This window comes from Apodemus sylvaticus, chromosome 23 (assembly GCF_947179515.1).
Source record: "Apodemus sylvaticus chromosome 23, mApoSyl1.1, whole genome shotgun sequence".
NCBI classification, from domain to species: domain Eukaryota; kingdom Metazoa; phylum Chordata; class Mammalia; order Rodentia; family Muridae; genus Apodemus; species Apodemus sylvaticus.
In genome coordinates this window covers 57226252-57252912 of record NC_067494.1, presented here as the reverse complement: position 1 = coordinate 57252912, position 26661 = coordinate 57226252, and the positions used below count along the sequence as shown (strand labels likewise).

General features: G+C 37.5%; 2 protein-coding genes across 2 annotated transcripts; both read right to left on the bottom strand.

Moving 5' to 3' along the window:
* Positions 1 to 3732: 3732 nt before the first annotated feature.
* On the bottom strand, positions 3733 to 21687 carry LOC127673806 (vomeronasal type-2 receptor 116-like). The gene is made up of 6 exons (XM_052169558.1): positions 21491 to 21687; positions 20286 to 20577; positions 19186 to 19998; positions 17612 to 17839; positions 6407 to 6530; positions 3733 to 4658 (listed from the first exon to the last, which is right to left on the bottom strand). The coding sequence occupies exons 1-6, from the start codon at positions 21685 to 21687 to the stop codon at positions 3733 to 3735; spliced, it is 2580 nt and encodes an 859-aa protein (XP_052025518.1).
* Positions 21688 to 24639: 2952 nt separating this feature from the next.
* LOC127674083 (zinc finger protein 431-like) lies at positions 24640 to 25068 on the bottom strand (the record flags this gene model as incomplete). Its single annotated transcript, XM_052169931.1, has 2 exons — positions 24850 to 25068; positions 24640 to 24753 (listed from the first exon to the last, which is right to left on the bottom strand). Coding segments are annotated over exons 1-2 (291 nt in total), but the record flags the coding sequence as incomplete, so codon positions are not given.
* Between the last annotated feature and the right edge of the window lie 1593 nt (positions 25069 to 26661).

Below are 26661 nucleotides of genomic sequence, written 5' to 3'. Positions count from 1 at the left end.
GGTTCTTTCTTCTGTGTCTTGTATTCTGTTGTTGATGCTTGCATCTATGACTCCTGAATTCTTTCCAAGGTTTTCTATTTCCAGAGATATCTCACGTTGTGATTTCTTTATTGTTTCTACTTCCACTTTTAGATCCTGGATGGTTTTGTTCAGTTCCTTCACTTGATGGTGTTTTTCTGTAATTCTTCAAGGGATTTTTGTGTTTTTTCTTTAAGGGCTTCTGCCTGTTGACCCATGATCTCCTGTATTTCTTTAAGAGATTTTTGTATTTTCTCTTTAAGGGCTTTTACCAGTTGGCCAATGATCTCCTGTATTTCCTTAAGGGAGTTACTTAAGTCTTTCTTGAAGCCCTTTATCAACATCATGAGATACGATTTTAAATCCAAGTCTTGCTTTTCTGGTATGTTGTGGTATCCAGGACTTGCTATGGTGGGAGAACTGAGTTCTGATGTTGCCATATGGCCTTGGTTTCTGTTCGTAGAACTTGTACTTGCCTTTTGCCATCTGGTGGTAGTTGATATTCTTGTCTCTGGCTAGAGTTTGTTTCTCCTGTGGGCCTGTAAGCCCGTGTCCTTATTCCTCTGAGCTCAAAAGTGAAAGCACTACTGGGAGATCTCTCTTTCCTGGCAGGCTATGCACAGAAGACTGTGGAATCTCCCGGATCCCTGGTGCAAATGGCAGCAAGTGGGAAGACTTCTGTCCCAGCTGCTCCACTGACCTTAGGCCCTGTGTATTCCTAGCTGGTTCCCCTCCAGAGAGAAGGTAGAGATCTCACTTCTGCACTCAAAAGTGAAAGCCTGCTGGGAGATCACTCCCTCTTGGCAGGCTATGCACAGAAGGCTATGGAGACTCCCATCTCCCTGGTACAAATGGCAGCAGGAAGACTTCCATCCCAGCTGCTCTACTGATCACAGAAGGCTGTCGGAACTAGAAAATATTATCCCGAGTAAAGTAACCCAGAACTAAAAGGACATACATGGCATGTAGTCTCTTATAAGTGCCCATTAGACAACATCAACCATGATACAATTTACAACCCATATGAATTTTAACAAGAAGAAAGACCCAAATCTGGATACTTCAATCTTACTTAGAAGGGGGAACAAAACAATTATGGGAGACAGGGGGAAGGAAGTACTTGTGTGGAAATGGGAGGGTGAGGGGAAAAGGGAAACAGGATGAGGTATGGTGATAAGTAGAAGAAAAGCCCAGAGGGCAGGGACAAGAAATAGAAATATGAAGTTGTGGAGATGTATGTTGGGAATAGTGGAGGTCTTCTAGAAAGTCTCATATATCTAGGATTTGACAGCCTTTTTGAACTATTTTTGTAACTTTAGATTTCTGCCTGCCAGTAAGAGAGAAATGGGCTGAAAAATTCCCTTGCTGCCTTACAATATGTTAATCTATCACTAGTTTAATGTTTTCTCTACCTGTACTATGCAATATCTCTTTTGAAGATATTGGGAACATACTGTTTTTTCCATACTCATTCACTAGAGGAAAACGAAAACAAAATATTTTCTTCCTGAAAGATTTTTCTGAGCTATGTAAGAGATGGGAGAAAGCATAAAGTAGATGGATCATTGTGCTTTCCACACATCAACTATGTGTATGTATGTATGTATATATCTCTATATCTATATCTATATCTATGTATAAACATTGTGTAAGAGTATGTTGGAACTTTGCAACTTCTACCTTGTATGTATGGATGTATGTGTGTATGTATGTATGTATGTGTTTATGTACACACATATGTATGTGAATATACGTATGTGAATTTGTAGGTAAATATATTCACATACATATAGAATTATGTGTGTAGATGTATCTGTGTTTGTATGTGTAAACTGTGTGCAAGAGTGTGTTGGAACTTTGTTTCCTTGTTCATATCTCCACATATTTTTATATGTAAAGGTGCCTGGGTGCAATTGTATGTATATATGCATATTTATTATGTGAGAAATACTTGGAACCTATTTCTTAGAACTTTGTTACATCCACTCATATGTATATATGTGCATCTACACATATATCTATATATGTTCCTGTGTAAAATGCTTGGAGCCTGCCTGTTGAAAATTTGTTCCATCCTCTTGCTACTATAAGTATATTTGTATATGTGCATCTGTGTATATGTGTACATATGAGTTTATGTGAAATGCCTGGAACCTGATTGTCTTAGTCAGGGTTTCTATTCCTGCACAAACATCATGACCAAGAAGCAAGTTGGGCAGGAAAGGGTTTATTGAGTTTACACTTCCACGATGCAGTTCATCACTAAAGGAAGTCAGGACTGGAACTCAAGCAGGTCAGGAAGCAGGAGCTGATACAGAGGCCATGGAGGGATGTTTCTTACTGGCTTGCTTCCCCTAGCTTGCTCAGCCTGCTCTCTTATAGAATCCAAGAGCACCAGCCCAAAGGTGGTACCTCCCACAAGGGGCCCTCACCACTTGATCACTAATTGAGAAAATCCCCCACAACTGGATCTCATGGAGGCATTTCCCCAACTGAAGCTCCTTTCTTTGTGATAGCTCCAGCCTGTGTCAAGTTGACACACGAAACTAGCCAGTACACTGATGTAAGAGCTTGGCTCTAACCATCAAATGTGTGAGCATGTATGTGTTTGTCTGTCTCTCTGTCTCTGTGTGTATATATTTGGATGTATTTATATAAGTTGTTAGAACTTACATTTGCTTCAACCATTGTGTGTTTTTGTGCTAATGTGCATGTTAATGTGTATGTTTGTGTGCATGTGTCTGTGAATGTTTGATTTCTCCCTCCCCACTTTCCCTTCTCTAAATACTGAATATCATAGCTAGCAACTCCTGTGAATTTCTGGACCAACCAATCCATGTCAGCGGCTCCCAGCACTGCCTCTCACCAGCTACCTGCCTTGGGTTAATCTGTGGTGACAAAGCTGATCTTTTTAAATAGAGTCATCTCAATTACACACATAGAAGAAACTATTTCAACAACCTGTGCTTTTCCTGAAAATTTCATAAGTATGTCTTGGATGATATTATTAGAATTGAGTTATCTGTAAAGTGTCTGAATATAAATCCAGACATCTCTACTCATATATGATCCTTTCTCTGTAGATTCCTGTAATTCTGACACCTTAGAAGAACACTGAAGAAGATCAGACTCCCAATGTAACATTTTTGTATCATTCTTCTATATATTTTTCAATTTTAAGTAATTTAAATGTGTGCACATGAGTATATGTGTTTGAGTTTGTGTGTCTCATTATGTGCGTAAACAGCTTCAGGTAAATATGCAGCCAAAAAGAGAACATTTGGTTCTTCTTAGCTATTGTTACATCTGTTTGGTAACAGCAGTTGCTGGGTCTGAGTATTGAATCAGTCCCTCTACAAGAGCAGGAGATTATTATATCTGCAGAGATCAATCCATCTTTGGAAATATTCTAACAACCTCTTGATAAAAATATTCCTCTCTCCTCTATACTCCTAGAAAAATATTGCTCTCTCCTCTATATTCCTAGAAGAACTCCTATAACTCTTAGAATGGATCAGGATTCTATTATCTCTTTCTGTCAAAGAGGAAGATTGTTTTAGAACATGGTGGACGATTATAGAATCATTGGGAATATCAGTAGGCATGGTATTGTTAGACAATATCATTAGAGGAAACAATGAAAGTTATTCCAAAACCAGATATGTATGGCAATCCAATCCAATATTTGCTGATTATGAACCAAGTATACATTTTTCAGAATTTATGAAATGTAACATGTGAAGATGATTTCTCCCTGATCATTTCAAGAGAATTTCGATCTGGTCTAAACAATATTGTGTAACATTTGGGAACATAGATGCAACCCAGCATCCCTGCACTGGAGGCCAAAGTGGAGAAGATTTCCACAGCCACCATGACCTTGCCTTTGGTGCTATGGTAAACAGGGATGAAAGTGACCCAGACACTGCAGAACACCAGCATGCTGAATGTTATGGATTTGGCTTCATTAAAGGCACCAGGAAGGTTTCTGGCAAAGAAAGCCAGAGTGAAGCTTCCAAAGGCCAGAGTAGCCAGGTATCCCAGAACAGTGTAAAAGGCATTGACTGAACCTTTATGGCAAACAATGATGATGTGGCCATGCTCAGATTGTGAATCAATATCAACAGAAGGAGGAGAAGCTCCCAGCCAGACTGCACATACAATAACTTGGATGAGAGTACAGACAGGAATGATGTAGTTAGATGCTCCTGAAATTAGAAAGTACTTCATCATTCTCTGTGAGGCTGTGATTTTGAATGCCAGAACTACAGTAATTGTTTTAGCCAAGACAGTGGAGAGAGAAACAGTGAATACAACTCCAAATGTGATTTGCTGTAGGATGCAGGTGGCTGGGTTTGGATGGCCAATGAAGAGCAAGGGGCAGAGGAAACAAAAGATGAGTGAGATGAGCAAGATGTAGGTGAGAGTTCTGTTATTGGCCTTCACAATGGGAGTGCTGTGGTGCTTCACAAAGACCCCAAGAACCACAGTTGTGAATGCAGAGAAGCACAAGGAGATTAAGGAAAGTGCCATGCCCAAGGGTTCTTCATAGCTGAGAAATACAACAGCCTTAGGAATGCAGTGATTCTGTTCTGTGTTAGCATATTTGTCCTCTGGACACTGGACACAATAATCCACATCTAATGGAGAAATGAAGATACTGTTATTGCTGTTAGGAATTTTACTGATGGGATATTTCATTTAGGCATATAGAAGGAGTGTTGCAATATATGAGTTTGGTTGGTTAGAACACATTGAAAGCCACTGTTACATGAAATAATGTATTCCATTTTTAATGGTAATAATTATTATGGAAATGATGGTGACAAATGTTTTTTGTCTATTTTACTGTATTGTTTTTATCATTTATCATAGATGTGTATATTTATGAGTATGTTCACATATAAAAGTAACCAAAGGTATTGAGAATTATTAGGTTTATACAGGGGAAGCATGAGAGTGAGACCTGAAATTTTTACAGATATAATATTTATGATTGTGACTGCAAAAATAATTTAAAATATCATTCCAAGTTTTGTTCTCTTGTAACTGTAATAATACCACATTCCTAGGCCTTTTCATAAAGAGGCAGTAAGCCTATTGCTGAAGGTGAAAAGCTCTGTAATTCCCACCATTTTGTGAGTAGGAAATCTGAATGCCATTGCACTGAATCATTGAATGAGTGTATTAAGGGATAATGTACTTCCAAGGTTAGAAATCTTTTACATGGAACAATGCATTTGTGGAGAGCCATTATTATTTTATTTGCTTTAGGGCTTAGGAGTTTAGCTTGCTTGTGAGCATAATATATTGCTTTTTGAAAAATACTTGAGTTTGGTTCACAGTGGCAATGTCATGTGTCTCCCAACAGCCTTCTTGAATTACTTATGTGTCTGTTTACTGTAGAATTGCATGAGTATCACACGTTAGTTACCTCCTACTATTTGATGGGTTCTGGGGATAAACCTATACTATCATACTCAGTGGGAAAGGATTTAACTGCTAAGATATCTTACCAGCAATAAATGACCTTTTAGGATATCACTTCAGTTATATAAGTTGACACAAAAAGAACCAGAAAAGCTTCATGCCTGCCATTTGTATTTAGTTCATCCTGATTAAATAGATATTAGAGTAACATGAGCTATGCTAGTGTCAATGCCATTTGAAATCTGTGGTTAATTACTTTCAGAACAAAACAATATTAATATGTTCTATTGTGGAAAAATTTAAATGGGTACTATGTATAACAGTAATGGATAGAAGACCCCTCATATTTTCATATCATTTGTCTAGAGTGATCTCAGTCTTCTAAATTTCAAATAACATCAAACTTTTGAAAAAAGAATGTTCTGTGTTATGCAAAATATCCTGTAAAGGAAGAAAATACTCATTTGAATATCTTATAATTTTACAAGTGTTAATTGCCCTCTTCATTCATATTAGAGAGGCCTTGAATTTGTTTACCCATACTCACACACTGTATTTTGTCTTCCATGTGCTTCTGTACATGCAAGGTAAGCATAGACTTAGGTAAAATCATATACATCAAGACAAAATAAATGCATACTTCAAAGATTCATGATCTACATATATTTTATAGAACATTAAATACTAGAAAAGGTCTTTGTAGAGTACATTAGTTCTCTTATCAAAACTAATTATTTAAGAGTATGCCATCTACAAAATTTTCAAGGAGTCAAAGATATAGGACAATTTCTACTTTTTTTTCTTAATAAGGACATTTAAATCATTGTATTCCTATAATGGCTAACTTAAGACAGAGATATATTTTATTTTTTAAACTTTCATTTTAACCTACTTCAGCATTACAATATGGAAGCATGATAATCCATTTGAAGAACTCATTCAAGTAGGAAATACTCACTTGTCTCATTAGAAATTTCCTTTTCTGGGCAGGGTTTGCAATAAAAACAGCATTCTGCCATTCCATCCATCCAAAATTTTCTAAATCCAGGACCACAATTAGCACTGCACACAGAAGTTGGCATCTAATGAAAAGTAGACATATGCTGCTAACAGGAGATTTACTTATCCCTTCCATAATTATATTAGCATGTGTAATTTTATGTATACAAACAAAGTTAGCAAATTTTACCTAGTGCACTATATGATGACATATCAATATATGAAAAAATTGAGGAAAAGTTGAATTGTTTCCTAACTCCTTGAAATTCAAGAAGAAAATCTGCTAGCATCATGTGTGAAAACACTACAGAAGTTTCAAGGTGGTTCTTCTAGTTAATTCTTGCCAATTGTGTAAAGGCACAGAGAATCATAATTGAGAAATTATCTCCATCAGACTAGTCTGTCATCATATATGTGAGGCATATAGTAAATTGTTAATTGAGGTAGGAGTGCTGAGCCTATTGGGAGCAGTGTTGTCAGTATCCAGTGATATATTGCAGACCATGGGGAACAAGCCAGTAAGCAGAGTTTCTTGACTGTTTCAGTTGTATTATCCAGGTTCATGAGTTTTTTTCCCTTGAGTGTAACCCATGAGTCAAATTGACCTTTTCCTGCTCAATTTGCTTATAGCTACTGTTTAATAGCAGCACCATTGTAACAAATTAGGAGTAAAGCCCATACAAAACAGGGGAAATAATGCCTCAAATATAAGATAACCAAAATAACCTCATCAACATTAGGACAGCAAAACTTAGCAAACTAAGAGGAAGCATATACACAGCAGCCTATGACCAGTCCTATTGCATTTGCCGTTCGCAGGTGCTGAGTTGCTGTGAGTAGGAAGATGGAGTCTCTCCTGAGGTAAAAAGACTACAGAGCCTGCAAATGGTGTGAAAACCTGAGCATGATTTAGATTGCTTAAAGTTAATTCAAGTATTTCTGAAATTAAGAAAATGTTGGCTTTAAAATGAATCTTGCATTGGGTATCTATATGCTGCATTGGAATTTTTCTAATATCTGCATGCTGAATTTGCATCCTTTGTTTTTGTTAGGTTTTGATTGCTATCACAGAGTCATCTCATGTTCTCCAGCAATATGGTTAACCAACACTCTTCCTTTTTTTGTTTTGTTGAAAACAGGCATTCTTTTGCAGTAAATCTCAACTTCCTTTATAGATCAGGGCACAAGATTTTCCTTCTTTTACTGTATTTAGTTTTTATTATTCATTTTCACATTAACTAAGATTTTAAAGACTATTTTTAGGATGAGTTCTAAACATGCATTTCCTTGTCCATATTTGGCTCATTTCATTTAAGGCAGAGTATCCACTTCAGCCTGGGTTTGATTAGAGTCATTGTAAAAGTCTGACTGACCACAAATGCAGAGAGATACTCCTGACTCATAATTCAAAAGATGTAGGTTAAAGACATGTATGTGCCACTACAAAATATTGGTATCATTTCTGATTATAATGAGATTCTTTAATTCTTCTGTCCATGTAGTATTGTATCATAAATAGGTTTGGCATAGAAATCTTCAGTATTGCAACATATATTCTCCTAGATTGTCAGATTTTTGTTTATTTTTTTAATTCTGAAATGATGGTAGACTCTGTTAAGAGCACTTTCTGTTTATTTTTGCATAAAATATAGTTCTATCATTTAGTGTAATTATGTAATGTTTTACATGCAACTGATATTCATACGATGACCTATACTTGCATTCATGGAATGAAGTCCTTTGCATATAGGGACTGATATTTAATTGTATTGTTGGCATCTGTTGGTAGATGTTTAGTTAAGAATTATTTTAGGCATGTCCATAATGATCAACGAGTTAGAAATCAAATTACCTTTCTTCTGTTCTACTTCATTATGTTGCCCTTCTCCCATTTTTACAGATGTGCTCTGGTCATGTATATAATGGAGTTTTTATACCCCTCCAGGGGCTAAAAATGGTTGCCCATTCTTTTTGTTATTATTCATTTTATTTATTTAAATTTTACATATTATTCCCTGTCCTAGTCTACCCTCCATGAACCCTGCTCCACATCCCCTTCCCCTTTCTCTCTAAGATAGTACTCCTCCATTTACCCTCCCACTACTGCCTCACCCTTCTAGCTCCTCCCTTCTCTGGGGCATCAAGCCTTCTCCCAATAGCCATATTGATGTGAATATCCTGTGCTGTTATCTTTAGACATGGTGCTGGTGAGGTCATTACTAGTACCAAGGTCCATGTCTTGGCCTGTAGGCATATGACACCAGAGTATTTGCTAATATCTGTGGTTTGTGTTCTTACCAATGCCTCTATAGATATATGTGGTTCCTGCTGTCACAATGTGCATGTGTATGCCAGAGATCCTGAAGCCAATGCAATCTTTATTGATGTCCATGACCTGTGATACTGCCTAAGGCCAGGAGGATACCTTAAGGCTGGGTTGTTACTTTAAGTCATGTTGTGCTCCATGGGTTCTACTGTCACATGGAGCCATACTGATCTGAGTGAACTTTACTGTCCCAAGAGACAAGGGGGATGTCAGGATCCATTCTGCTCTTGATCACTGTGTCTGGGTCTATGGTCCTACTGCCTCAGTGTCTATGTTGATTTTCATGGTACATGCTTTGACTGAAGACTTGAGAATTTTCACGATCCGGACTGCAGCCTGAAACTATGTTGATGTACATTGGCTGTGCTAAGTCAAAGGGCGTTGTCTGTGCCTGTAGCCCTACTGCATTTAGGCCACATATTTTTCTCTCAGCTAACACTATAACCCATGTGGAAACCCATTATATTTGCCCTTTGTGCTTTTAAAGTGCTAGGAAACTACTTTTGTAGTGATTTGAATGATTGTATAGGGAAGGAGGCATAGGAAAAGTTTATGTAACAACCCCTACTGCCATTCTCACCCATAGCCTTCCCCCATAATCTAAGAAAGAGAAGCAGCTTAAACAGGAAGCAAAAAAAAAAAAAAAGAACTCTTAAAATATATGGCAAAGGATCTGATGTTAGATATCCACAACTGAGGGCTTCTGGAGGGACTTTGTGAGGGAACATCTAAGTTCTATTTGTAGGGCAAGGACTGAGAGGTTTGCCATGCTCCACTGAGTACATACATAACAGAAAGTGAACTCTTTCATTTTAATTTTTTGAAGGGTATTGTTATGGAGAAGCAGAAATTGAAGAACTGTGACATTCTGAAAGAATAAATAAAAATATTATACTACAAAATAAACCAAGCTCACTGTCTGTGATACTTGATTAGAGAATATGACCACTAACACTCAATTATTACTAAAATTGTTTGTTAATTATTGTTTGGTAGTTGCTATTTTAATGTTTGATATATTTTTAGCAGTTTTTCTTTCAAGAATTAAAATGTTGTTTATATGCTATTTTGACCTCTTGTGCTCATCTTACTTTTATATATGATGGAGTTATTTTAAAGTCTGTTTTAGTGCTCATTTATCAGTCATGACTAATTGCAACTGTGTTCACCATGAAAATGTTTATTTATCCATTTATTATAAGGAATAAACTTACTGGATATTGTAACTTGAGCAGCAATTACATCTCTTAATTTTTGAAAGACATAATTTTTATTCTTCCCATTTAAGAATGTAAATTGTGTGCTAAAATCCCTAAACCTAACAAAAAAGCTAAGCAAAAAAAGATGACACAAGGTGAACCCAATGTATTCCCGTGAAAAGGGGAACTAGAATCAACATCATGAGTGAATGGCATTTTGCACTGAAAGAGTCTGATGGGGAGGGAGTCCAGCAGAGGGAGAGAATCCTGTGGCCATATTCGCAGCCTGCTGGGGCAGAAGAGCTTCACTAGGTACTGTATCACCCCGAGCTTTAGAACTCTGGGGGTGCAAACTGCCAGGGGTCTGCCTGCTCTCAGGATCTGAGCACATAGGAGGTTCATCTGCCAGACCTCCAGGCATGGGGCCTGTGTCCTGCCTGGAGACCAGCAGAGGGAGAGAATCTCCACGGCCATATTCACTGCTTGCCAGAGCAGAAGAGCATAGGTACTGTATCACCCTGAGCTTTAGATCTCTGGGGGTGCAAACTGCCAGGGGTCTACCTGCACCCAAGAACTGAGCACATCACATCAGAACTCTGCCTCCAGCCACTCAGTTACTAAAGACTCTCGGCCATCTTGGATCTCAGGCACCAGAGAAATCAGACAGACTGAGGTACGCAAATATAACCCGAGGCCAACATCGCTGGGGGTCTAAGCTCGACAGGTGTTGGCCTGCACCCAGGCCCTGGGCTGTTCAGGGAGCCATTGGTGTGCCAACCTGGCCAGGAGGTTGTTTGCCCGGCCTGGCACGCATGCCTCCATTTTGACTATGGGACGCCAGAGAGCTCTAGCAGGCAAAGTCAGCTAAGAGTCATAGCCCAAGGACAACATAGCTGGGGTCTAAGCCAGACAGGCCTTGGATTGCCCCCAGGCCCTGGGCTGCTCAGTGGGCCATCTGTGTGCCAACCCAGCCAGGAAGTTGTTAGCCTAGCAGACTCTCCCTGCACTTTCAGGGCGCGTGCACACCGCCATCCTAGCCACCTGACAGAACCAATTAACAGTAATAGCCTGAGGGGAACTTTGCTCGGACCTTAGCTTGCCAGGCTTTTGCCTAGACTCAGGGCCTCAGCAGCTAGGCTAGCCTTGTGCGCACCAACCCGGTTTGGAGATCGGCTGCCCAGCAGAGTGACCAGCACTCAGAAAATGTCCCGCAGCATACACCCTCAGCACTGCCTGAAGGAGCAAACAGGCACCGACTGGTTCACACAGACAATCTGGGGCAAAAAAAGCCACATGGTCATTTCATTGGATGCTGAAAAAGCATTTGACAAAATTCACCATCCTTTCATGCTTAAAGTCTTGGAAAGAACAGGAATTCAAGGCCCATACCTAAACATAGTAAAAGCAATATACAGCAAACCAGTAGCAAGCATCAAACTAAACGGAGAGAAACTTGAAGCAATCCCACTAAAATCAGGGACTAGACAGGACTGCCCCCTTTCACCTTATCTTTTCAATATTGTACTTGAGGTACTAGCTTGGGCAATTAGACAACATGAGGAGGTCAAAGAGATACAAATTGGAAAGGAAGAAATCAAACTATCATTATTTGCAGATGATATGATAGTCTACCTAAGTGACCCAAAGAACTACACTAGCGAACTCATACAGCAGATAAACAACTTCAGCAAAGTGGCAGGTTATAAAATAAACTCAAGCAAATCAGTAGCCTTCCTATACTCAAAGGATAAGCAGGCTGAGAAAGAAATTAGGGAAATGACACCCTTCAAAATCGCCACAAACAGTATAAAGTAACTTGGGGTGACTCTTCCAAAATATGTGAAAGATCTGTATGACAAGAACTTCAAGACTCTGAAGAAGGAAATAGAAAAAGCCCTCAAAATATGGAAAAACCTCCAAAGATCATGTATTGGCAGGATTAATATAGTAAAAATGGCCATTTTGCTAAAAGCAATATACAGATTCAACGCAATACCCATCAAAACCCCAACTCAATTCTTCATAGAGTTAGAAAGAGCAATTCTCAAATTCATCTGGAATAACAAAATACCCAGGATAGCTAAAACTATTCTCAACAACAAAAGAAATTCTGGGGGAATCAGTATTCCTGACCTCAAGCAATACTACAGAGAAATAGTGTTAAAAACTGCATGGTATTGGTACAGTGACAGGCAGGCAGATCAATGGAACAGGATTGAAGATCCAGAAATAAACCCACACACCTATGGCCACTTGATCCTTGATAAAGGGGTTGAAAACATCCAATGGAAAAAAGATAACCTTTTCAACAAATGGTGCTGGTTCAACTAGAGGTCAGCATGCAGAAGAATGCGAATTGATCCATCCTTGTCTCCTTGTACTAAGCTCCACTCCAAATGGATCAAGGACCTCCACATAAAGCCAGACACTCTGAAGCTAATAGAAAAGAAACTGGGGAAAGCCCTTGAGGACATTGGTACAGGGGGAAAGTTCCTGAACAGAAAACCAATAGCCTATGCTCTAAGATCAAGAATTGACAAATGGGACCTCATAAAATTACAAAGTTTCTGTAAAGCAAAGGACACCATCAACAGGACAAATCGGCAACCAACAAATTGGGAAAAGATCTTCACCAACCCTACATCAGATAGAGGGCTAATATCCAATATAAACAAAGATCTCAAGATGTTGGACCCCAGAAAACCAAATAACCCTATTAAAAATGGGGTACAGAGTTAAACAAAGAATTTTCACCTGAAGAACTTCGGATGGCGGAGAAACATCTTTAAAAATGCTCAACTTCACTAGTCATCAGGGAAATGCAAATCAAAACAACCCTGAGATTTCACTTTACACCAGTCAGAATGGCTAAGATTAAAAACTCAGGAGACAATAGGTGTTGGCGAGGATGTGGAGAAAGAGGAACACTCCTCCACTGCTGGTGGGGTTGCAAATTGGTACAACCACTCTGGAAATCAGTCTGGCAGTTCCTCAGAAAACTGGGCACCTCACTTCCAAAAGATCCTACTATACCACTCCTGGGCATATACCCAGAGGATTCCCCAGCATGTAATAAGGATCTATTTTCCACTATGTTCATAGCAGCCCTATTGATAATAGCCAGAATCTGGAAAGAACCCAGGTATCCCTCAACCGAAGAATAGATACAAAAAAATATGGCATATATATACACAGTAGAGTACTAGTCAGCCATTAGAAACAATGAATTCATGAAATTCTTAGGCAAATGGATGGAGCTGGAGAACATCATACTAAGTGAGGTAACCCAGTCTCAAAAGATCAATCATGGTATGCACTCACTAATAAGTGGATATTAGCCTAGAAACTCTGAATACCCAGGACATAATCCACACATCAAATGAGGTACAAGAAGAACAGAGGAGTGGCCCCTGGTTCTGGAAAGACCCAGTGTAGCAATATAAGGCAAAACCAGAACAGGGAAGTGGGAAGGGGTGGGTGGGAGAACAGGGGGAGGGAAGGGGGCTTATGTGACTTTTGGTCAGTGGGGGGCCAAAAGGGGGGGAAATTATTTGAAATGTAAATAAAAGTATATCGAATAAAAAAAGAGTCGGATGGGGAAGCAAAGAGAAGGGAATGAAAGGGTAAGCATAGAGTAAAGAATATTTGCTGAGACTTTTAATATGGGGGTGACATGTGTGAATCATGTTACAAAGCTATGGCAATAGAAATTCTTTGACTTTTTCTAATTCTCCTAGCAAAGGGAGATAGGGAGCCTGTAATGTCCATTTCCAAGAACCAATCAAATTTTCAAGGGTAGGGACTGAGCAAACATGACATCCACAAAACCTATGACATACACTTTATCATGCCTAAGGCTGTGTGGGAGCAAAGAAAGAGCAGAGAATGATAGGAGAGATAACCAATGATTGGTCCAGCTTGAGAGGCATCCCATGAGAGAAAGCTTACCACTGATGCTGGCAAAAATATTCTGTTATAGTTGAAGGCAAGAGCCTAACATACCCATGATGAGAGAGGCATCACCCCGGAATTGAAGAAAGCAGATGAGCAGATCAACACCCAAACAATAGGTTGAGCTTGGGGAATCCTGAACAAGAGGGGAAAGGGGAAAGAAGGATTGTGGGAGTAAGAGAGGTCCAGGAAACCACAAGAAAACCTACATAATCAACTAATCTGCCATAAGAGCTCACAGAGACTGAACCTACTTCCACAAATAATGCACAAGGCTGACCTAGGCACTCTAAACATTTTAAACCATTGTGCAGCTTGGTCTTTAGGTAGATTTTCTAAGAGCAGTACCAGGGTCCATATCTTACTTTGTTGCCTTTTTTTGAGATACTTTACCCCTACTGAGCTGCTTCCTTGTCCCCAGTAAGAGAACATGCCTAATTGTTGTACAACATGATATGCCAAAGCATGTTGCTATGGGGTGGGCGCTTCCCTTTTCTGAAGAATAAAGGAGTAGTGGATGTGAGGGAGGGGAAGGATAGGAGAAGGAATAGGAGTATAAGAGGGTGTGTAATATGCAAAGTTAATGAATGAATGAGCAAGATACATTTAAAAATGGTTGAAGCTCTTGGAACCTGCTCTTGACAAGAGAGAGACTTTCTATAACTGGGCGTTCTCTCCTGCAGCTTTCATATCTGTTCCTTGTTCCACAATAAATTTTAAGTAAAATTTGTCAAGGACTATTTAATTTCAAAAGCTCAGTATTTGCTATTTCAAAGTTGCTATTTATATCCTTCTACTAGTCAGATGTCTACTTTTCCCACATTATTTTGGATACGTGCAGTTGCAATATAATGGATATACAGTTGATACTTAGAATGGCTTTTTCTTTGTCTTGTTCTCATTGGTTTTAAATTTGATCTTTTAATCATATTTCCTTATTCACCTATGAGTTTCATTTTTCTAGTTATTCTATCTTTGTTATACTCTGAATTTTATACCTTTTTTTTTCAGAAAAAAAAAAGGAAGTGTTTTATTCTCAAGTGTCTAAGGAATTACAAACAAGGGTATTTTGTTTAAAATGGGAAGAGGGCAACACTGGTATCCCGAGGACGAGGTTAGAATGTGGGACCAGGCCATTCTAGGCCTCTATCAGCCTGAGACCAACTCTGCCTGGGCCAGAGGGATGGCTGTTGACAGAGGGAAGGACTTGGGAAAAGCTGGGGAACTGGGAGACTCCTCCAGACTGCCACTTAACACTAGAGGGCAGCAGACAAAGACAAGTCAGTCAGTCAGTCAGACAAGACACACAGAAAATAAAAAATAAAAATAAAACCATGAAGCCCAGTCTTGGGCCTGTGCTGACCCTGGCCCCAGCCATGTGATCTAAGTCCACAAAAGGTTACCCATGCTGTGGCTAGCCTCAGAACGGTAAGGGTGGGGCTGGGCTTGCTACTCTATCTGTACTTCATTCTACCTCCTCAACACAGGAGATAAGGAGAGAGGGTGCCCTGTCCCAGGCAGAAAAGATGACTTCTATTACAATTTAAACGTGTGGCATTGTGTGAATAGGACTAAGACGAGTCAATAGGATAGTTAAGAGCCACAGTGTTACCTAAGCCTACCTTTGCATCAGCTACATCTAGCAAGGTTTTTCAACATTAGTGCTGGGTTTTGTGGTTGTAAATTGTTTTGTTTTGTTATATTGTTCTCTTGTACATATGAATTGCATGCAGCACCAACCAAAAGGAAACATACCCCACTCTGTCCCAGCCATTGCAGGACAATGGGATAGACACCTGACCCAGGCCAGGCCCGAGTAGGGTTGGAGCTGGCCAGCTCTAGATGAGCTAAGCGATGCTCAGGGACATAATGGGAATAAGTCACTTCACATACCAATCTCCTGGCCTCCCCTGCATTCAAGCCAGTCCTTCTTCTCCCCAATGCGCATGCTTGGTTCTCCACATCTTCTTCCTTCACTCTTAATCTCTGACTTCTCAGAACCCTTCCTGCCCTTGGCATCCGTCCTGTCACTGATTGCCAGCAGTTCCTTCCCTGCTCCCTGCTACTCTCTAATTCGCCCCAGTACACATTCCCTGAAGGCCATTTGTGAGACTTTTCACTGAGATATTCATTTGGTTTACTCTGTTTTTCCTTTATATATAATAGTTTGAAATTCTTTCATTAATTTATAATTTACTGGAATCCCTTTGTCATATCTCAGTATCTCAGTGATTAAAGATTTAGCAGTTTCATTGTATTCAGTCAGAGGTGATCATTGCCTTCTTTGAATTTTTTTAACCAATCTTATAATCATTCTTTGATTCCTGTTTAGTATATCATTGAACATACTTTCATTTAAATCTATGATTCCAATGTTTGGAATATTTCCTTAATGTCTTCACAGTGTTATTTATTAGATTCCACACTGAGATTAGAATATATATAAGTCGAACACAGTTTGTGTTCTATATTCTATAGAATCTATATTCTTCCAGGGGATGTGTTTATAAGGCTCATGTGAGGTCTGGTTAGAACACATGTGAAATTTCAATGCTATCCTCTAAATAGTACCCGTTCTATAACTTCATTTTCAGCTCTTTTGTTCTTTTCCCAAAGAATGTCATTCTTAATCACATTGAGGAAGAACAGTAACTTTAAATTTCCTACTAGCAGAGCAACATGAGATATTACTTCAAATGAAACTGGGCAGTTTGAATATGACACACTAAAACTAATCGCATCAGATTTCATACCTGTTATACCTAGCATGCATATGAGATATTTAATTTTCAAATTTTCTCAAAAGCAAATTTTTATTACTACCAATTTGTCCTCATATAGAGAATGCAACTTGTACAAACTTCTTTATTTGAATGAGTTATGCAAGAATCAATGGGGCCAGACAAGTTTCCTTTAGAGAGCATTATCTTTTAACAGTTAGGATTCAGGACTGGAGACATGGCTAAATTCTCAAGAACAACTGTTACTCAAGAGGAGGACCCACGTTTAATTTCAAGCACCCGCTGAGTGGCATGAAGCTCTTGCAAATGCTCTGAGGTTCAAAGAACTCTTCAGCTATTCATATATATACTACACATGCAGGAATTGCACAGATATACATGCAGACAAAACACCCATTCCAACAGAAAAAGAAACAGAAAAAGACAAGGTATAGTTCATAAGGTATCTAAATTTGTCATAAAATGTTAATGTATGGTTAGCTAGAGGCATGAGAAAATTAGGACTAGTTTTTAAACAGGCTTAAAAATTACATAATAAAAATTGGTGACTTGGTTATGAAGAATTTACTCTGTCTTTACAAAGAAACAGAGTCTTTAAACACCCTTTGAAAGGGTTTATCATAAGATTGGACCTCACTCAATAATAGTAATAATTGGACTAATAGACTATTGCTAACTATACTGGAAATAATATAAAATTGTTTTCTAAAACAGTTTATTTAGTATTAAAGGAATGATACAGGTTCTGATAAGACACAAATATTCATTTTGGGAATCCTCAATGAATTACTAAAATGTTACATAAAACATGAAAAAATAAACATAGTATAGGATGCTACAGATTAGTCTCACACGTGGCAATCAATTTCATTTCACTAGTTTCAAGGAATGTTAGATGCACACACTTGACAGTGCAATTTAAATTAGTATGATTAGGCTGAACCCACCTGTGTACTTCCTTTTGCCCACTCTATCATATCTTCAGATAAATGTACCTGTTGACCATTTGGAAAATAGGGACTAAACATTCCTATTTTAACTTTAAGTCCAAGGCCCTGTGGGAAATTCCAAATGTAAAAAATGTCATACTCTTCTTGCAATTTGTCTCTTCGGTTCATATACACTCTGTCCCCAACAGGATTAGTGAAGTGGATCTTTCTCAGAGAGGAATACAGCTGAAAGACAGGCAGCATAATATATAGCATAGTCTCTTCCTTAAAGTAAGAAAATATGTTCTTATATTATCTTAAAGGTAACTTTATTGACAATATGCAGGTGAAAATTTCAGTTAAAGTCAAGGGATATTCAAAATTATAATGTTGCTGTTATTTTAGTTCTCTAAGAGATTACCAACCAAGCACAAACATACATGTATACAGCAAACTATTTGCAATATGAATCATACAGACACATGAAAAAGAGAGATTTGCATCCATATAGAGATACACACATAGCACAAACACACAATTATTTGCACAAACATACATATACATGTCCAAACACACACATAAAATTAGATACACATAGAGACATAATATGCATCAAAAATATCAAACAGACCCAGATACACACAAAATACATACTCAGTCATACACACAAAAAAACATGCACTGAGGAATATTCATAGGCTCACATAGACATGTACTGACACCCACATAGAGTGACACTGACACACAGAAAAAATTTACAATCTCATACATAGAGAAAAAATGAAAGAACATACACAAAACACACAAAACACAGGCACATGCAGACACATGTATTGATAATTATACATTGTAATATATATATTGACAAAATGTACCATACAGAAATAAATTAAAACAAATTTATGTTAACTGCCATAAATAGATAGATAGGCAGATTGGCAAAAGTGTCTATAAATAACCCATCTCTCTCTCTCTCTCTCTCTCTCTCTCTCTCTCTCTCTCTCTCCCTCTCTCTCTCTCTTTCATCGAATCTATATCTATATCTAAGCTATATCTATCATCTACATCTAGTTATAGACACAGATACAGATATACACACAGATATGCAGAAACAAAAACATACAAATATGCAGTGAGAAATATATATTCACACACATGAACACACATGAATATGATGAACTGAATTCTAACATGATATTCTGTGTTAATACTCTCAGAGTGCCGGGTGGTGGTGGTGCACACCTGTAATCCCAGCACTCTGGGAGGCAGAGGGGGGTGGATTATAATGTGCTTGAGAATTAATGAACAATGAAAAATCATTGAGTGGACTCATGAGGATGGGCTCAGTATATTTTCTGTATTAGAACATGTATGACGATATTTAGGTAATTTGTAAGAAAATTGAAGGGTTACATGGACAGATTATTCCTTCGACTCTATAGAGTTCTATACTAATATTAAGACTTACTTGCTCAATAAAAATTCTTTGTATTTTGGAAAATATTTTCTAGCACCCTTGGTTTGGGTATCTAATAGTCTCTTAAAACTATAACATTGATAACAGTAACATCATCTAACAGTAGAAATATTACCTTCTTGCAGCTATAATTGTGTTCATTCCCATTGCCCTTGGGCAGATTATCAAACTTTTGAAAAGTCTTCTCATGGAGTGCATGGGCAAAAGAATACACAGCATTGTATATGTCATAACTCCTTTCAATAAAGGCCATGTCAAAAGTATGTACCATTAACCATTCCAATGAGTGATTGGACGAACAGTTCTTCAGTGTCTTACATTTAGAGGCTGAGGTTTCACAGTTAAAGTGCATCCATTCCAGCTTTATCAGATCTTCATCTGAGTATTTGAAAGAGTTCAATGTCTGGATAAAAATTTTAAAACCAGAAATCTCACTATGATGGTGTCCAAAAGCAAAGGTCCCATATTCATTACCAAATGTAAAGTCTTTCTTACTAGGACTGACATCCCACTGTGAGGTGGTGACCCATATTCTTTGTATACCTAGAGACTCCCACATTCTGAAGCTCACAGCTAAAGTACTGTCTGTGTCACCATAAATGACAACAACATTTGTGGATGATGTCATGATTTGGTTGTAATACACTTCAGCTCTTGACATGTATAAATTCATGTTGACTGGAATCATGTTGACAAAGGCAAAGCAGACTGTATTTTTTTCCATCTCTTTTCTCAAATAGGAGAGAAATTGGATACCTTGATCATTGTCTAAGATGGCCAACCCTATCCAGTTCCAATTGAAATGAATAATGAAGGATACCAGGGCAAGTCCTAGAGATGTGTGGTCAGAAGCCATCTGATATAGATGGGGAAATTTTTCATGATCACTCAAGATAGGATGAAAGGGTCCAGAAGTAAGATGAAGGAACTAGAACACAGGACACAGCATGAGGTATAATGAATTCTTAGAACTTGTAAACTTATTCCCTGCACAGTTCTAGAAATCTTAGCTAAGTATTATTTTCTCCTTCATCTATATTTCACAAGAGAACATGTGGAAGCCTCATCAAGTCTGTGAATTACTTGAACTACATAGATTTGCCCTGTCATACTAAGGTCATGCTGGCAACAACAGATTTCATGATTGAATTCCCACCCTGCCTCAATACACACACACACACACACACACACACACACACAAACATGAAAACTTACCTGGTCAAGCACGAAGTTGTTTAGGATTGTATGAAGTGTCACAGTTGTTGTCCAATTCAGTATTGTAAGTGCCACTGCACACTTGGTGAATTCTTTACAGATAAAATTAGGGAAAATATCATGATGTTGTAAACTCAAATGAAAGAGACTGCTAAATTCAGACTCTGAATAACAATTGTATTCTGAGAATTCAAATAATAGAGACATATTTGGCAAAAGATCAGGGTTCCTGTTGATTTCATCTATGGAAAAAGCCAAAGCCAGAGCATGCTTGCGGTTTTCGGTATGTGTTCTGTAAAAGGTTACAGGGTTTGTAATTGATAGCAATTTACAGATACCATTTGCAGTCAATAAAAGGACAATCCTGTACTGGATTGCATTGTCCCTACCCCATAAAGATTGAAATTATCTGTGTAATGTGGTTGAGATGACAAAAGAAGCTGGAAGTTCATTATACCTTGAAATGTTCATGAAAGGTTGTCTCTCATAAATGAGATGTTATCAGTTTTAGTAATAACATCATTTTGCAGAAAACACAAACATATGCCTTGGAGTCTGTACATTGCTTCCATATTCTAAAGAGAGAGTAAAAACTGGACTTTGTACATAATTAAAGCCAGTGAATTTGTACAGATCAAAATATAAATTTCACAGTGGACAGATATTGTAGCTCAATTTTTGATGTAGCATTAGTACATAAATGGGGACTACATGAAGGAAATTTAAGAAATTAACTGAATGTCTTTATAAAATCTCTGCACTGCTAGGTGTGTCTCTAATATTAATGGCCCCAGCACATGCACTCGAAACTGCACTGTGGTGGAAGGACCATCCACAGGCTCTCTGGCCCTTTGACTAAACACCTAGCATAACGTCATAGAAAATTTATGGATATTCTTTTGATAAGATACCATTGGCAACAGTGAAATGGAAACTGTCTAGGAGAGGAATTTTTGTGGCAGATAAAGGTCCAGATTTGTTTTATTGCTAAGTTTTTATCCTAGTAAGTTTGAGGCTGATGGAAAAAATACTGTGTCAATTTAAAATGGTAATATAGCATTAAGTCTCTAATAATATTTGGAGTTCTTTCTTGTTTTGCAGGCTGAAGACACAGTAAAAAGACTCAGATTTGCTTTCCTCCTCATCCTCAGTAGTCTTGGGAACCATTCATGATGACTTTACATGGAAAACACAAAAGCACTTACTGTATATCCATAATATGACTGAAATACTCTCTCTCCACATGCCGTTGTACTTCCTGAATCACGAAGACACATTCTCTTTTCAGGTTTTTATCCTTGTCTTCATTTTGCTTCATTCTCCAAAAGCACCTGGGATAAATAAAATCAGCCACAAGAAGTGGAATGTTCAGAAGCAAGAAGAATAAAATCAAGATGAACATATTTTTCGTGTTCTGAGTCGGGCAGTACTGATTGTGAAGTGCCAAACAGATGAGCCAATCAAACAAGTACCAATATATCCCCATGTACTATTATCACTGTGTCCCGGGGAGACGCTACACCTGCCTTCTTGTTTCCTTTTCTGCATGTGTTTCCTCACCCCTGGAGCAATCATTGATGCTCTCTCCTGAGGAGCTTCATCTGATGTCCACTGTGTATGTGATAAATTTGTGTGATAAATACAGATAAGGATGATGTAGCTTGATGACTGACATCACACATGTTTATGGAAATTAAGGTCCCTGGAAAGACTCCACTTTGTGAAAATTTGGTCCCAGGACTGCTTCAAAATATGTTTATGTGAACATCTTAAATAAAAACAATGTATTTTGTTAGTTGATCTACCGTGAGACATACATTAATGGTTCAGGAAGGACTCACAAAATCTGAGGTCATGGTTACACACTGGCTATTGTGTCACAAATCCCCAGAGAGGATAAATCAGCCTCATATTTAGAGAATTTGATATCCACCAAGAATGCAGTATGGACAATGCTATAGCAGTGACAGGTACAAAATATCTAAACAAAATCTGCCCTAATATTGTCTTGAAAATTAAAAATTATGTACAATCTAGAAATGTCCTGAATCCTGCTGTATCCAAAAGTATCCAGATCATCACAGAATCACATTTTCCTTACATTTTTTATTTTTATTAAACTCATTATCTTAGTTTTACATACATTTAGAATATTACACTGTATAGCTATAATTCTATTTTTCCAATATATAGCATGTTGATATAAATTTGTTTAATTGACCTGCTCTAGTTCTCTAGCTTTTTAAATATTCATCAAGTTTCAGAGAATGCTTGATCTGTGTGCACATTTCAAAACTTCATAAGACCTAGCACTCATATTCCCAATGGATATTAATACGAAACTAAGCTGAATATTTATTTGAGTTCTAAAACATGATCTTCAAATATGACCCTCAATTCTCACAGATCAATACCTTGTTTAGACCTTTTTCTTCTAGTTCATGTTTGATTTCTACATTGATTTTGCTAATTTTACATTCCAGTAGTTGTTGTGAGGAAGTCTTACAATTAGTATCTTAGAAGCAAATGGTAAAAAAAAAAAAAAAAAAAAAAAAAAAAAAAAAAAAGCAAATGGTAAGTGGGAGGTGAACTTATGTTTAATGAGTAAAATATTTGTATATAATTTTCCTTGTTATGTCTTCTTGATAGTATTTTAGAACCTGCACAGCCAGTGGTAGAGTTTATTGATAATTGTGATATGGTAAATCTCTGTAGAAATGGAATGCAGGTAAGGCAACATGAATATAGGCAATTCTTGCTGTGTGTTGTGGTATGTCATATCTAGCATTTAGATATGACAGATAGGGTTTGTTTCTTTTCTAAATTTTGTTGAAATGTTGAAACATCAACACTTACCATGTGCATCTCTAGAACCTCTGTCCTCTGAGGCTAAAATATGCATATAGAGAGATATGAGATGAAGAACTTTTTTTCCATCAGAGAGCAAAGTAGTCTCCAAACTGGCTTCACAGGCTACCCTATCCCTATATCCTTTCAATTCTCAAAAATACCTCTCCTACTTACTCCATGTATAAATGTACACACACACACACACGCGTGTGTGTGCGTGCATGTGTGTGCGCGTGTGTGTGCGCGTGTGTGTGCGCATGTGTGTGTTGACTTTCTTATATGGAACATGCTTTGCCTTTTGTGATAAAGCCTACCTGATAATATTATTTGATACTTTGATTTGTTTTTTGATTCATTTTGTAATAATTTTATTGTGTTTTTGTACCAAGGTTCATAAGAAAAATTATTCTATAAATCTCCTCCTTGGTTAGTTCATTGTGGGGCTTAGTAATTATGGTAAGTGTAGCTTCATAATCTGAATTGAACAATATTTCTTCTGTTTCTCTTGTTTGGGATAATATCAGATTAATGGCATTATATCTTGAATTGTCTCAAAGAATTCTGTCGTAAAAATATTTATGTCTCACTTTTTGGGGGAACGAGTTGGGAGAATTTTAGTGAATTCTTCTATTTCACTGTTGGTTAGAGTTCTGTGTAAATTGTTATTCTGACTTTCTTTAACTCTAGAAGTGGTAGGTATTGAGGAAAATACCCATATATTTCAGATTTATATTATGGGGACAATAAGGTTTTAAAGTAAGTCTTTATGATTATCTAGATTTTTCTCTGCTTCTATTATTAAACTCCCTCTTAATTTCTCTCCACTTTTCATTGATTTGGAATACTTCTTGATCATGCTGATATTTTGTCTTTAATTGACACTCTTTGTATTAATCACTTTGTTTTTATTTTAATGATTTAATCCTACAATTAGATTATGACTTTCTGTCTACTCCCCCTTGGTGTGATTACTTATTATTCTAGAGGCTTAATGGGTGCTGTTGATTAAATACTGTGAAATCATCTCATATTTTTATGTGCTATGACCTTTCCCCAACTCCCTTTTCTTGTTTAATGAAAAGGGATTTCTTTGTGTAGCCTCAGCTTTTCTGGAACTAGTTCTGTAGACAAGGGTAGCCCCAAAATTACATATAGCCTCCTGTGTCCACTTACCACATACTGAGATTAAAGGCATGTGTCACTACCACCCTGTTGAACATGTCTTTTTCAAAGAATGACATTGATTATATTTGAAGGGTTTATCTCCAGTATGTGTTTCTTCATTCCTTTGGAGATTAATATGTCATGAAAAGGCTTTATTACATTGATTACATTTGTAGGCTTTCTCTCCAGTATGTATTCTTTTATGTATTTGGAGATTAATATGTTGGGAAAAGGCGTTACCACATCGATTACACTTGTAGGGTTTCTCTCCACTATGTATTCTTATATGTATTTAGAAACTACAGTTTTGGAAAAAGGCTTTACCACATTGAATACATTCATAGGGTTTCTCTCCAGTATGAATTCTTTCATGCCTTTTAAGATGACTGTGATTTGCAAAAGCTTTGCCATATTGATTACATTCATAATGTTTCTGTCCAGTTTGTGTTCTTTTCTGTACTTGGAGAGTTGTGTAAGGTACAAAGGCTTCAACATACTGAATAACTCTATGTAGTATCTTTTTTGTATGAATCCTTTCATGCCTTTGAGCATGACTGTGAGCATGTAAAATAAAGGCTTTACCACATTTAGTATATTCAGAGGGTTTTGCTGTACTCTGGCTTCTTTCATGCCTTCTGTGTCCTCTAGATCTTAGACAACGTTCTTCAATATTTAGGCCTTCCCAATTAAAGCCTATAACTTTGAGGTTCCTGTAGGTCTCCAGCATGACATCTTTGTAGAGCTTCTTTTGAGAAGGATCCAGCAAAGCCCACTCCTCTTGAGATCACATGCATATCTCCATAAGTCACTGTATTCTCTTTTCTCTCAGGTTGCTCATTGTCAGACAGCAAAAATAACATTCCTGCTAGTCATACTCATGCCAGTTTGAAAGTTATTCATGATGAGACTTAGTAACTCATGACTGGCACTCCTCTAAAGCACTTAGCAGCAGAGCAGGTCCTTTTCTTTTAAATGGTTTTGTTTCATATTTTATTATATCAATGGCTTGAACATTTTTATTTAACTTCAACAAATATTAGAAATAGAAAAATGAATTCTGAAGAATTTCACAAATAAATTTCTCAATCTCAATTAACAAATGTTATAATTCAATGGCTGAGCAATTATAATGCTATGGACATTCACCACAATGATTGTACTGAACTAGAAAACAAGTAAAGGAGACATAGGAATATTACTTACAACAGCATTATTACAACATATTTTCTTTAAAATTTTAACATAGATTTTATCACATCAAAAGATATACAGCATTTCTCTTATATTTGCAAACGTAACCTTATACATCTTTTAAAATCTTGAAAAAAATTTAAGCAATCTAAAAAGCACTTAGCAAAGTTTGAAGTCTACACAATGGAATGCTATCCACTCCAGTATAAATGTTCATTTTAGTAAACACTCATTATTTTATGACATGCATAGACTCTACTGACCTTCCTTCTGAACTGTAACACTACTGAATTGTTCTTTACTACAGTGAGGAGAAGCTGCAAAAACCCAGGGAGAGGCGGGAAGGGCATGCACATGATCATTAGACTCAGATGACCTAAAACTGCCTTTAGTCAGTCTGAGGCAAAGTTTACTTGATACCAAAAACTTGAATCCTGGGTCACAAGGTGTACAAACAGAACAGAGATGTGAGATTTGTCTTTCCTTTGCTTACATGAAAACAGGGACTCAGTTAGTGTAATGTACTATTTGGCTTATTTTTGGTGTGCAATTATACCAATAATACATCTCATGGTTAGAAAGACGAAGCAGAGCTGAATTTAAAGTGGCACTGAGCTCACTCAAAGGTGGCGCTGGGAAAACTGTATAACAGGACCCCTGCTTCATGAGTCCGCCACAGTAAGCTTTGTCAACTTTTGTTTTTTGGATTTAGGTTTGTGACCACCATTGGGAAGCTCTTAAAAAAACCATCTGAGACCTTCTTTAGGAAGTTGTTTTGACAAACAAAGAGGCAGTGGGTGTGAGGTGAACCCCTGCTCCTGCTGACACAGCACCCTCTCTGTATCAACACTTATCTGACCAGCACAACTGAGGCAGGGGGCCTCTGGGTAAAGAGCTCGATTACAGAATTGATCACTGCTGCTGACCAGTCAAAACAATATTCAAGTAACAGGGTGTTTAAGTAGAGAAGGGAAAAGAATTATCTAAACACTACATGTTCACATAAAATTAAATAAAACAAACTTTTAATGGATATGCAATATAGTTTATATATTTAGGGATTTCTAAACTAAATTTTAGACTATTATTTGTGTCCATGATACTATATTTTGCACAATAACTTTTATTTAGAAGATTTTCCCACAAAACAAATAATTATGACATTCACACT

Bases quoted from the DNA above. Each gene is read 5' to 3' on its own strand.
- LOC127673806 (XM_052169558.1), bottom strand. From the start codon at position 21,687: ATGTTCATCTTGATTTTATTCTTCTTGCTTCTGAACATTCCACTTCTT. The intron at 19,999-20,285 runs GTAAGTTTTCAT...CCTGTGTTCTAG, and splicing joins ACAACTTCGTGCTTGACCAG to TTCCTTCATCTTACTTCTGG. The intron at 6,531-17,611 runs GTGGGTTCAGCC...ACTTTTCATTAG, and splicing joins GGGCAAAAGGAAGTACACAG to ATGCCAACTTCTGTGTGCAG.